General features: G+C 32.8%; 2 protein-coding genes across 4 annotated transcripts in view; one reads left to right on the top strand and one right to left on the bottom strand.

The window, feature by feature from the left end:
* Positions 1 to 9,473, top strand: part of LOC106070184 (sushi, von Willebrand factor type A, EGF and pentraxin domain-containing protein 1-like) — a 42,184-nt gene extending 32,711 nt beyond the window's left edge. For all 3 annotated transcript variants that reach the window (XM_056037321.1, XM_056037322.1, XM_056037320.1), the window contains exons 8-12: positions 1,900 to 2,076; positions 3,539 to 3,742; positions 6,618 to 6,774; positions 7,682 to 7,748; positions 8,292 to 9,473. In XM_056037321.1, the coding sequence (XP_055893296.1) occupies positions 1,900 to 2,076; positions 3,539 to 3,742; positions 6,618 to 6,774; positions 7,682 to 7,748 (605 nt within the window). In that variant the 3' untranslated portion in view covers positions 8,292 to 9,473. The remainder of the gene's footprint in view (positions 1 to 1,899; positions 2,077 to 3,538; positions 3,743 to 6,617; positions 6,775 to 7,681; positions 7,749 to 8,291) is intronic.
* LOC106070182 (ganglioside GM2 activator-like) lies at positions 8,569 to 13,690 on the bottom strand. The gene is made up of 4 exons (XM_013230023.2): positions 13,309 to 13,690; positions 12,166 to 12,339; positions 11,472 to 11,639; positions 8,569 to 11,310 (listed from the first exon to the last, which is right to left on the bottom strand). Exons 1-4 carry the CDS (start codon positions 13,525 to 13,527, stop codon positions 11,173 to 11,175), a joined length of 699 nt encoding a protein of 232 aa, XP_013085477.2. The 5' UTR covers positions 13,528 to 13,690; the 3' UTR covers positions 8,569 to 11,172.

Below are 13,690 nucleotides of genomic sequence, written 5' to 3'. Positions count from 1 at the left end.
CCCTTCTTTTAAGAAGCTAGCGACCTAGAGGAGCGATGTAGGATCCCACAGCGAGGTCAATTAGTTTTTTCCAAGAATGTAATGAAAAAGAAAAGAAAAGTAGTCATAATCATAACACAATTTCTAAGTTTTATTTTTCATTTATAAGTTTAACACTATATTTAGAATCAAAATCCACAGAATGTAATTTCACTATAGAACAAGTCCCTTGTTCTGTGTTTTTTTTTTGTTTTTTTTTTGGAAATAGCGTTGCCTACATAATTTATAAGCGTTGTAAAAAGTTCTTTCTGCAGATAGAATTGAGCATTCGGTGGGTTTCCGTTCAAGTCGGCAATAGGTCTCGGGGCCGGGCCCCGGCGCTGAGCGTATCTGGCGTTTTCAGCTTCAGAAATTCTTTCTCCTGGCGTTAACAACGCCTTTTTCTCGTAGTAAGTAGAAAGAACATACAAAGGCCAGTGTTTATTAGTTTTTTTTTCAGAACGCCCTATTCATCCTAGTAAAAAAAAGGCTAATAATAAAGAGACATTTCTGATCAATAGTATTATTCGAGGGACATTCTATGTATATATAGCACACGGACGTCTGTAATGGGCCTGATCTTTTTAAAGATCATCTTCGTGCTAAGTAAGACGTCTCTGCCGAGGACTATCACTATAATGAAGTGCAATAGTTGGAAGAAATTCGACCAATCTCAGATAAGAAAATCCAGAAGAATCTTACTGGCGGAGAAATGCTTTCTTCGAAAAGTTTTGAACCATATTGTTGCATACACCTCTCACGCAAACGGTCTCTATTTGACAATGTCTTATTAGAAAATGAAACGACGTCTCTTACTTTAAGATATTTTAATTTGTTAACATTGGTAATATTCAGACACTGATACCATGAAAATAAAACATGTCTTTCGCCCCCCCCCCCCCCCCCCCCGTTGTTAGTCGGTCGTTGGCTTGTTGCTCCAAACAGCTAGAAGCCTACAACTTAATGTAAATCTACATTGATAATGACCCAAAAGTATTCTACGCTTAACTAACAGCCGTTTAACATAAAAGTGAAAATATTTTTAACATTGAGTTTTTAATTACTAGATCTACTTACAGGGCGGGGTATTCGACTAAACAACAATATTTATATGTTGTAATTAGATAGGCCGACTAAGAAAAAAAAATGTTTTGACTGATCTGCTTCTGTAAGCGGCATCCGAAACAAATATTACAGACAAACCGCGAAAATTCAAGGTCAGATATAATAAGGCGCCTATGAAAAACCCATGGGAATCTATCGCTCGCTGCTCCATTTTTGCTATTGAAAGTTTCCAACATAGCTTCTTACGTACGAATATCGTTTTTCTTTTAAATAGTCATCCATGGATAATGGAATAATAAGAATTTATATAAAATATAAAATATTAGAGGGTTTTTTTCGGCCACACATTGCACAATAGGTAGCGGCGGTCCTGCACACACTCCATGACAAGCAGACAGGAAAAAGAATATGCCAAACACAGATTAGGTGCGAGCAAAGAATCCTGCTGGACACCGCTTCTGACCTCAAAAGGTGCTGATTAAATTAGATTACATTTCACGTTAGATTGTATTCACATATGGAAACATTCAATGAATTTTAGTACTTTCGGAGGGCATCCTATTTTATTAAGAGTTTGAAATGACCATTTCTGTTTATCATGTCCGAGGCTTTCGTCAGATCAACAAAAAACGATGTATAGGGGTCTGTCCTTCACTCGGAATTCCTTCTGCGAAGAGCAGGATGCCAGGACATGCGCGCTGTTAAAAACTATTTTAGATTGACCTTTTACTTTAAAAAAAAATGTATCACAAGCATCTGCTTTTTTAAAAAAAAAAGCTTTTATTTAGTATTTTCATTACTTTTTGTGGACCACAGGGAAAGACTGCGGCCCGCCTCGGCACATTGATGGGACACAAGTGACCTACACTTCAACGCTCTATGAGTCTCATGCTAGCTACACGTGTGATGCTGGCTTCGAACGAGTGGACGGTGATGATGTCCACGCCTGTGCAAGCGATGGTCAATGGCTTGGTAAACCTCTGACCTGTACAGGTAATTACAACCGCCATTAGCCGTAGCTACGCTGTTGTCTTTAAAAAAAAATTATAGCACAATAGTCATAAAACAACAAAAATACAGAGAAAGTTTGTGTTATCACACAAACTCAGATGTGGACCCACCGAATCCACCATTGAACAAGAAATATTTAAGCCTTGTTCTTGTTTTGTAATGTCGCAACGAAATAAAAACAGTACTAATTCTTGATCTTTAATAACGCAAAGAAAATTAAATGTAATATAAGTCAAAAGAGCATTTTCAAAGAGATGAAAACAAACGGAACAACCTATTATCGATAGTGATATATCTGACTTATATTAGGCCTACATCCACTTTTTTTTGCCAAAATGTGAAATTATATTTGCAATAGCATTTCTAGTTTTTTTTTAATCTGTACGTGACAGATTGACAGATCACATAAATCTAATGGCGGCTTTTGTCCTTAAGGGTGCCAAAACAAAAATTATTGCCAACATAATAATAATAATAATAATAATTTCATTTATAAAGCGCTGTTAACAAACAAAATGTAGGCTCAAGGCGCTGTAATAACATTACAAACACAAACACGACAATGGCAATCAAAAACTAATCTAAAAAAGTTTTAAACAAGTAGGTCTTAATGTTCTTCTTAAAAGTGGTATAGCATGTTGTCTGTCTGAGATCAATGGGGAGTGAGTTCCAAACCTTTGGTCCGTGCACGGAAAAAGCCCGCAGACCGTAGCTTTTGAGGGAGAAACGTGGCACCACTAAAAGCGTTGAGTCCATTGAGCGTAGGGCTCTCTGGGGGACATATGGAGTAATCAGTTCTCTAAGGTACAGGGGCATCTCATTGTTATATATACACTGATGACAAAGTGTGGCGACCTTGTAATCGATTCTCGATTATATATATATATTTTTTTTTTAATTTTTTTTTTCATAAATAAAAGTTACAAAAATAGACGCAAATTATCCTTCTTTCTTTTTATAATCCCCCTTACAATTGTGTATTGTTTTAACAGAGGTGTATTTTTTAAAATGAAAAACTACTTGAATAATTACTTTAAAAAACAAAACTATTCACTTTCTGAAAATAAAAAAAACTAGCCGTTAAACCAGAACTATGCAATATCATGATAATGGATTGATATTGGATTTTCAATATCTTTTCCAGCTTTTGCGATCTACTGACGCCGTTAGTTCTATGTTTTAAATCTCTATGTTCCAACCACTTCTTAAAAATCTAATAGGCTGACAGCAGCTAATTCTAAGATACAAGCTTGAAAAATGCATTCTAAGCAAGTTCAGAGAGAATATTCACACACTTGGCAAGAGCGAGCAGTGTTTTAAAATGTTACATAATAATCTGGGAATGGAACTTATTGATTGAATATGTAGTCACAACTCTTTTGAATTAATACACACACAAATTGTTATACCCCTTTTGTTTAATTTTTATTTCTTATCCCAACAGCTGTTGTATGTGGGGATGCCCCAATATACCCAGGAGCACGCCTATGGTCACCGCAGGGTCAAGCACTGTCGAAATACAATGACAAGGTTTATTACACATGCATCTACCCGCAGCCTGGACAGGAGATGCTTCAGTGGACCATGGAATGTGGGGCACAGAAACAGTGGCTTGGAGCGCAACCTCAATGTGTAAATCAGGCTAATGGTAATCAGATTTTGTAATTAATACTTTGAAGTCAATGAGAGAAGACGTTATCATTATGCTGTCCTATGCTTGCATACAATATCTTCTTAAAGATTACAGACGTTACTTCAAAAAAGAAGATAATTATCCTACTCATTTCATGTGTCAGTTGTAAAAGTGGTGTACTTTTATGAAAAAAATGCTTGCGAAAGAGATTTAAAAAAATAGATTTTTCGCTTTCAGAAAAAGAAAAAAGTAGCCGTAGCATCAGAACTTTGAATGGTCTAAAATATTATGATTTTCACTACCTTTTCTAGTTTACGAGATCTAAACGGGACAGACGAAGAGACGGACGGACAGACATTCCACACAAAACTAATAGCGTCTTTTCTCCTTTCGGGGAAAGGGAAAAAGACGCTATTAGTTTTGTGTGGACATTCTGTCGGCTGTTCATCTGTCCGTCCATCCCGTTTAGATCTCAGAAATTAAAAGAGAAAATGAAAATCGGACATTATGATATTTTAGATCATTCAAAGTTCTGATGTAACGGCTACTTTTTTCTTTTCATAAAGTGAACCATCTAATTTTTAAAATTTAATATGCAAGCAGATTTTTCACAAAATTACACCCTTTTACAATGAAAAACTTCAGGGGAGGTAACTTTTTTCAAAAAGGTCATGGACTTCTTCATTAATAACTCAAGCTTCATTCATTGATACGCGCATTGGTACACAATTTACATCTAATGTCACAATGGTAAAAGTGTCAATGACTCAATGGATCATTATAAAATATATTTTCCATTTATATTAACTAGCTCATTGAATAGAATTCTGATTCAAATGTTGTTTTTAAAAAATAATTTTGGTACAAACTTCGTTTTAGTTATAAGTTTTAAAAAAATATTGAGATTTTTTAGCTTGTGCATTATTTCGCCAATAAACAACGGTATTATTCATTAAAAGAATCTTAATGATTATTATTTTTTTTAATTTTACTGATATACTGTACCAATTTGAATTAAGGCTTATATATTAATTAAGTACATTATCCCATGTCATAATGTTGAATGTCAAATGCAAGGGGCCCCAAAAGAGGTGGATCCCCCGGACCCCCAAATCCCAAGCTACGCCCCTGGTCCAGCAGTGGGCCCTGCACTTTCATAGGACCCGCGCTAATTCTAGGTCCTAGGTGTATAAATTATTAAATTAAACCATTGTATAACTTATAACAGATTTCCCGCGGCCTCCTGTCGATTTACCAGGAGCTCCTGGAAATCTCCTGAAATTGCAAAATATAATCGAAAAAGTCCTGGAAATATCCGGAAATTATTAAAATCTTTAGAAAACTCATACAAGTCTCCTGAAATATATAGACAAAAATTGTCATTTTGGGGTCTTATTCAATATGGAAAATGCCAATCGAACGGGCGATTAAAAAAACCCGGCATTATCCCGTAATTTTGGAATCTGGTGAAAGAAGCTTCTCGCGCCTCAAACTAATGAAGAATTACGTTAGTTCAACAATTCTCGTAGATAGATTGAAACATTTGTTAATTCTTGCTATTGAGCGAGATCTATGTAGGAAATAAAATTTTCATATCCTGTATGACTTCGCTACATGCAACTGATGCAAGGCTCGTAAAGTAGTACTGTACTTAGTAAAGAATAAATAAAATGCATAGACGAATTTATTAAATTTCACTTATTATCCGTATCCCTACCCAAACTTAGCGCCGCGAAATCCGTTTCGCATAGGGCCCCACAATGGTTGAGTCCGGCCCTGCTTTTTAGTGACGGGTGAATACAGAGTAGATTACTTGTTCTCCCCCCCCCCTTTTTTCGGCGTTACGTGAGGTAGGAAAAAAAATAGTGATCTTTCTTGGTCACTACGGTCGGTCCTGCTATTTAGTGACGGGTATATACTACTTGTGTCCAACTTGCAGAAATATAAGAGTGATCTTTCCTTTACTTCTTCTTCTCGTTCAAACTCTTGAGCCATGAAGAGAATTATATATATAGTCGACCGACGGAGTAGCATACGCCGCTATTTTGCAGGGCGGCCATAGGCCACAGCAACCTATCCGACCGCAGTGGGCCGTAACACTTTCATAGGACCCGCGATAATTCTATGTGTAAATTATTAAATTAAACCATTTTATAACTTATAACAGATTTCTCGCGGTCGCCTGATTTACCAAGAGCTTCTGGAAATCTCCTAAAATTGCAAAATATATGAACCTCCAGATATTATTAAAAGTCTTTCGAAAACTCATACAAATCTCCTGAAATATATAGACAAAAATTGTCCTCTTGGGGTGTCATTCAATATGGAAAACGCCAATCCTACGGGTGATAAATAAAAACGGCATTATGCATTAGCTGTAACTGTGTAATCTGGTGAAATAAGCTTCTATGTAGCAAATAAAATTTTCATGATACACTGTATGACTTCGCTACACGTAAGGCTCGTAAAGTTCATGGAATAGCTCTATCCGCAGAAATAAAAGAGTGATCTTTCCTTTACTTCTTCTTCTCGTCCAAACTCTAGAGCGAAGAGCAGAATTATATACATAGATAAGTGTACGCTAAATGAATATATGGAGATGCTGTAGCTGAGAGGTAAAGCACTTGGAACCGGAAGTCTCGTGTTTGAATCCTGGTGAAGACTTTAGGTGGACCACTTCGGGGGCCGATTTTGAGTTTGTGTTTCCACACAAAATGTCTTTGTAACCTTGTGTTAAACGTGTTATTAGCCATGGGAGATAATCGAATTAATTATTTTTACATTTCTTGTTTGGAATCTGTAAATTATATTAATTATTGAAATTTCTAGTAAAGAGAAACCGCATTATATATATATTTATTTATTTACATTCTTCTTCAATCTTCTATAGTGTTCAGTACAACTCAACCTTTTACATCTGACCAAACATCATTTGATTCAAACGCATGGTTTCTGGGGGCAGGCATACTTGCTGTTGTGGTATCCTTTATTTCTCTGTTTGTAGTACTTGGAGTGACAGTTTTTGGAAAAAGCAAATTAGTATGCAGGTAAAACTTTTGAGAATGATTTTTTTTTTTTACATTTTGATGCATTAAGAGCACACTGACCAACAGGCATATATTTATAAACAATTTATAGCCTAAGTGTAGACGGATTCGACATATTTAATGTGCATTTTGGTCCATTTAACATATAATAAGTTTAAATAACTTTATATAATTATACAGCTAAAAAGTATATACTAATGCTATTTTTTTCCACCATGCTTAAAGTCTGAGTGACTTGTTCTGAGCATTGTCTTCGATTTCGAAGGTGGAGGCCAGTATTTTGTGTTACCATGCAAATCCAGTTGCGATCTGCATATTTATTTTACTTCTTCTGTTGCAGAGAAAGCCGTTGTCGGTCATTTCTCATTTCATGTCTTGGATAAGGGCTTTGAGTCTCAAATGGTAGTCCTGTGACCTTCGTGAGATCTTTCCAGCTATCTCTCTCAGAGGTCAACTGCTGCCGGCTGCTTTCCTCTATGCCAGTGAGGGCAAAGTGCTACCTGAGTTAACTTTTCTGGTGCTTCCATGGGGCACCTCCTTTAATTTCGCGAAAAAAAAAAAAAAAAGACCACTTTTGGCATGCGTCATCCCCCATTCGGAGTTATGTTTTCTACCCAAGGCAGATGGGCTTGAAACAAAAAGTATCATCTCAAGGTGTTTACAATAAAATAGTTAAGATTCTCTAACTAACAAGCATTAGTTTATTGGCTAAGCTGGATGTTATGTAGGCCTATATATATATATTTTTCTAGGATCTTTCATGTACCAGTGAAAGATCGATTTCTCTCTCAAAATAAAATTATTTAAAACATGTTACATGCACAAAGTTAAACTCTAAGCGCGTTGTTTTTAATGATAACAATTTAAGAAACTTTAAAGCACATGTGTTCTTGAACTTACTTGACAGGAAAGGGCTGAAAAATCCTAGGCAGATGAAAATCAAACCAATCGATGGAGGCAGTCTCAACGCATAAGTTAGTCCATTTCACTTTCTTGTGGCAATGCGAATATATCATTGAATGGGTCATATTTTTTTTAGTAATAGTATTCACCAAACTGGTAATTTATTTAAATTTATAGTTTAATTAATTTTCTTTCATCTTATTACCCTGATGCTGTAACCCTAGCTGATACCATTTATCAAAGCAACTATAATTAACTTTCTTTTTAAACAGTTAGGCATAAATATCATTTGTGTTTCCTGTACTTTGTAGGTAACTGCCCTCTGTAGCTAGTTATATTTTACTTTAGCTTCTTATTCACTTCTATCTTTTAATTTTCACGAGACAAAGACAAAAATCTTGAATATATTTTTACTTAAAAGTACACTTTTTTTTTCTAGGCTTTTATTCTTTGAAACTCCCTCTGAGTCCTGTCATTACTTAATTTTTCTGGGCTTTCAAGTCATCTCAAATATTTTAATTAAGAAAAATCCAGATGTATGATTCACATGATTTGTTATGCTTTATTTGTTATGGCAGAGATGTTCTTTTGAACTTTTCTTTTTATGTATTTAGCAAACACAACTTAGGAGTCAACTGTAGAGAGGAAACCATGTTGTTTTCAACACTTAAATAACCCAAGAAGTAACAAGTGACAAATACTAAGATCATGAAAAAGTTAAATGATTTGTATTAGCAAGCAGTTTTATAGTTTGTTGAGCTGGTAGAAGGGAAATACTTTCTTTGTGGATTTCATTGAGATTGAAATCAATGGATTAAAGAGAACAGTTCATTTGATTAGGACAAGATAACTTTGTGGTCTGTACATTAAGAACAATAAAATAGTCAGCAGTATGTTTCTAAATGTATTTTTATCAAATAAAAAAAAATGCAACCAATTTACAATTGAAAGATTACATCTTACTAACATAGGGTAAATTCAAAACAGTAGTGCCACATTTTGATTTTTTAAAAATATGTTACAAAATTTATTTTTTTAAATAATGAAGCTAAAAATTATTTTTTTTTACTAAGATACAGATGAAAGATCAAGACTATATTACAACTGTTTAAAAAAAGTATTTTAAATGAAATACAAAGTAAATTTAAAGAATAAACAAAAATGTTCAAATTTTGTATCTATGATAATCTATTTTTATGATACAAGAGGAAAAGTACAAATGTAAATGAAAAAATATCTCAGAATAATCTCAAAGTATTGATGAGTGTGAAGCAGGAATGGTCAACCAAGATGCACTGCACAGACTGCACAAAAAGTGCAATTTGAAAACCTTCCATTATAAATTACAGAAGTTCCTTCAAAAGAGAAGATTAATTTGTTAGCATATCCTTATATTAGCTAGTCGTGCATATTAATTAGAGACTAAAAATAGAACCTAAAAAAAATATAATTTTTGGAGAGTTCATTTTCAAATGAACATCGTAAGAGAAAAGCACAAAGATTCTATGAATTTTTTTTAACCAATAAAATTCAAGGTCTCAGAAATCTCATGACAATTAGTAAACAAAATGTTTAACTTTGCAAAATTAAGATATTATCAAAAAAAGGAACAAAGATATGACAAATTATTTTAAAGTGTATGTATAATTAATGTATATTTTACCATAAACATATTTAGTACATTTCAAGGTATGTCAAGCCTTTTTATTTTTGATATGCTGATACATTATACAGACATTTTTTTTAAAAAAAGGTTGGCCACCCCTGGTCTAAATTAAAAAAAAAAAAAAAAACAATACACACAAATATAACTAAAAATACATTGAAAATGTATAATCATTTAAAATAAATTTATCGGTAAACATCATTAAAAGCAGAGGCCCTTTTATAAACTATGTAACAAGCCCAGAGTGTTAAAGCACACTATAAACGTTATAAATATTAAAATAATGTGGTCCCAACAGTGTACATTTACAAAGTTTCTAGTAAAATAAAATTTTTGGTCATTAAACATATACAGCAGTAAATTGTTATATAAATATATGTATTTACAGTAAAAATTTAAAATATATACCTGACTTGTAATAAAATTATAAAATACACTTTTACCAACAATAGCCTGTTAACAATAAATTATATAGTTTTAAAACATTACAGTTTTGTGATTAAAATTTTTTAAATAGCTGTTAAAAAATATATTTAATAATTTAGCCAAATATAGTTAATAGAGATTTCCATTGAACAAGAAAAAGTAAACATTATACTCCATGAATGCAAATTTGAGATTGCTCTTCCTTTGAATATAAATTTTAATTGAATTAAAATAGCGCTAAATTGGATTTAGTATGAATATTTTTTATTGTTAGGTGATTTATAGGCCTAATGAAGAAAGAAGTTTTATTAGTACACTAATTCACTATAAAGAACACTACTGAAATAGAAAAAGTACATAGTATTAACATATATATATATACTTGATAATGTGAAGCAGAGGAGAAGGATACCATTCTATTTTTCCAACTGAACTAGAGCCCAGTGCTAAGCAGTGCTTGGATGAAAACAAGAGATTAAAAACATTGTACAGGACTTATCATCTCATTGGTGAAATTCTAAAACATTAAAGTTACAGATGATGTAAGTCATCGTTAAAAATTTACTTTTTAGAGCTATTAAAATACTTTTTGAGTATGTTAAATACATTAGAGGATGGTATTTTACATACTATATCACATTGTAAAAGACTGTAATTTGCATAATTCTTGCAAACGTACAGTACCAGACAAGTTTGGAAATATGTAATATTTCAATAACAAAGCATTGCATAGATTCACTCAGCAGAATGTGTTAAGTCTATTTTAAAACAACTTTCAAAAATTGTAAAATATCACTGTTACATAATAAAACAGTACATTAATCAATCAATCAAAACAAAGGCCCCTTTATATATATGTATATATATTCAACATTGATTTTAAAAAATCTTGCATTTAACAATCATTACTTACACTAATAATTAATTTGCAGAAAGTCTAATTTTTTCTGTAGTCTTTTCAAGTTACAAACTAAGGTTATAAATAAACAATAAAGAATAAAAATTCTGTTTATCAAAAATACTTACAGCCAATTTCAAGTTCTCTTCACATAAAAGACAACCTCTTTTCATAAGTTCTCTTATTGTCCATCTTTTGGCAGATTCTTTATTGGGAGTGTATCTAAATGCCAGAAATGTCGCAATTGTATCTTGAGGTTTATCAAATTGCAGTAGTCAAATGTGGTAGATGGATATTAATTAGACAAAATAGTGAATATACATGACCAGACAAGCTATTTTCCTCGTGTACTAACAACTTATCTCAATTACATTTTTATTGATTTATTTTAAGTGTGACTTCATAAAAAAAACTCTGTGGAATATTATCAGTATAAAAATATATAAGCATAGATTTTCCTTTAAAAAAAATATAATAATTAAAAAAGCAGAAGAATAAAACTTTCTTAATTAATGGAGAAACTGATATCAATACAGGTAACTAAAGCAGAGCTAACAGAAAGTTTCAACTCCAGTTTGTAGGCACCACTTGGAACTGAACCAGATTTGATAGGTATGTCTGTGACTGGTATGGTGAAATGCCCCTATTAAAAAATAAAAGAAAGTATATTAAGCGTTTTCAGATATATAAAGTAAAAGCTAATTTGACAGTGCTAAGAAGCTGAGTATTTATAATTAGAATATGTAGGTCTCAATGTGTAAGCTACATACACTAAAGTAAAATACTAAATAAACTTTAATTTACCTGGGGAAAAGGACACTTGCAAGGAACATTGTGATCCACAAATACCTGTGGGCAGTTAGCACCGACTAATCGTTCACAGATATCATTGTATGTACAGGAACCCAAGTTGTCAATGCAAGGGACTTCAATCCAAATAAAGCCTATCTTCTTCTTCAATGTTACAGAAGCCTGTAAGGAATGCAAATATTTAGTGATTATAAATGAATGGGGGGGGGGGGGGGAATGAAAAAAAAAACGTATAACATTTCTATCCAACCGAAGCATGTGATAAGCACATTCTAATTAATTAGCTTTCTATATGGGGTTCTTGAACAAAGATTCTGATGAGAGTAAAGATAGTGTGTGCATATGTTAATGTATATATAGTCAAATCCAGTTTAATTAAGCAGACCACACCAGAAAAAGATGGTTTGGTCCTAATAACTAGCTGGTCTGATTAACTGGATTCAACTCTGAACTGTATAAAAGGATTTGTTTTGGTACTTGAGGATTCAGTCTAAATAAGCAGCTGGTCCAATTAACTGGAATTGACTGTGCTATGTATGTAAAAAGAAAATATTATCTTTGAATAAATAATTTTTATTCACATGAAAAATGTTATTTTACACCAGGCAGATCAATATAATGAATATTAAGTATAACTATAATTGAATATTGTACAAATTATTATTCTGATGAAAAAAGAAAGCCAAACCTGCAGTGGAGCATCCACATTGCTACTCAACTCTACATCAAAACTGAGAGAAACAGTTCCTGGTATTGGCAGTGGGTCTGGTGATAGTGTGAGAGAATTGATTTTGGCCAACTGAGTTGAGCCAGTGTCACAAACACCCCATGAGAAGGAAGTGAGTGGATGTTGAATATATTTCTGAAGAAAAAGCAAAATTAACATTAAGCATAAATTACTTTTTAGAATGATAATGTGATCACTATTTGAATATATTTAAAATACAATACTGAGAAGCCCTAAGAAGCGCTTTAGGTTTCAGTTGTAACTTTCAAAGGTTTGTTTGAGGACTAATGGTTAATGATAAATGTGTGTACAGATCAGAGGGAAAGCAAAACTCAAACAATTAAGCAATATTACAATTTCTTTTATTACATTTTTTAAAAAGTGTTCTAATCTAATATTATTATTGAGGGGTACAGTGTTTAGCTTTCATACCAAGGGGACTTGCCTTAGAATCTTAGGATTTTGAACTTAATAATTTTTGGGTACCCATGAGTCCATACAACTCTAATGGATACCTGACATACATTGGGTTAAGGTGGTTGGTTGTTGTGCTGGCCATGACCATGGAAACAGATGACCTTTACATTAACTGCCCCCCAAAGATCACATACTATTATTGTGGCCTAACTATTTGAAATTCAGTAAATAATAATAATCTTTACTAGATCTATCTGTGAGGAAATGTTTTACAATTGTGCATTACACATAATACATTATTAGGGCAAACAATTTAGATGATGGCACAAAAAATATATGTTTACAATACCAGTTTCTTTAAACCATTACATATATATATGTGGAATTTACAACATTATTTATGAATTAATGTCACATCTAGAATCTATAATATATTATTAATACATGATCAGTTTGATTTAATACATTGACTCATTGAGCCTGAAATTTTTATCAAAGTACCTAATGTTTTTTTTTAATGTCACTAATGATATCGGTAAAAGATAATCATCATCACTAATCATGAAGTATGCCTACTCTGACTCTGTGGTAGTAGACTAATACACAGTGGTGTAATATTGTATATAATTATTATAATAATATATTATTATTATATTATATTCATATTAGATTGCGTAGGACACTTACTGTGGCTTTCTGTACATCTGATAAAAACTTGATCAGCTTGTGATCTGAAATGTTAAAAGAGGATTGCGCTTGGGCTAGATCTAAATTAGATCTATCATCTCTTATCTCAAATTCTTCCACTTGCTGCATCACCAATCGCCGAATTATTGATTCACCCACTACATTCAGAAGTAACGAGGATGTCGAGAAAAAGAAGAGTATAATAAGAACTTTGTACATTTTCTTTCCAACAGGACTTACCACGAATGTAAATCAGGCTTAATAAAGGTCTAGATCTGGATAGAATAAAATTATGGATTAAGTAGAGTCTATGTCTACTTAAGTCTTAAGTCACAGAAAGTCAGTCAAACCGTCTTGGTGACAGAATGTAACTTGGTCGAGA

This window comes from Biomphalaria glabrata, chromosome 8 (genome assembly GCF_947242115.1).
Source record: "Biomphalaria glabrata chromosome 8, xgBioGlab47.1, whole genome shotgun sequence".
Taxonomy (NCBI): Eukaryota; Metazoa; Mollusca; class Gastropoda; family Planorbidae; genus Biomphalaria; species Biomphalaria glabrata.
This window is presented reverse-complemented; position numbering and strand designations above follow the sequence as displayed.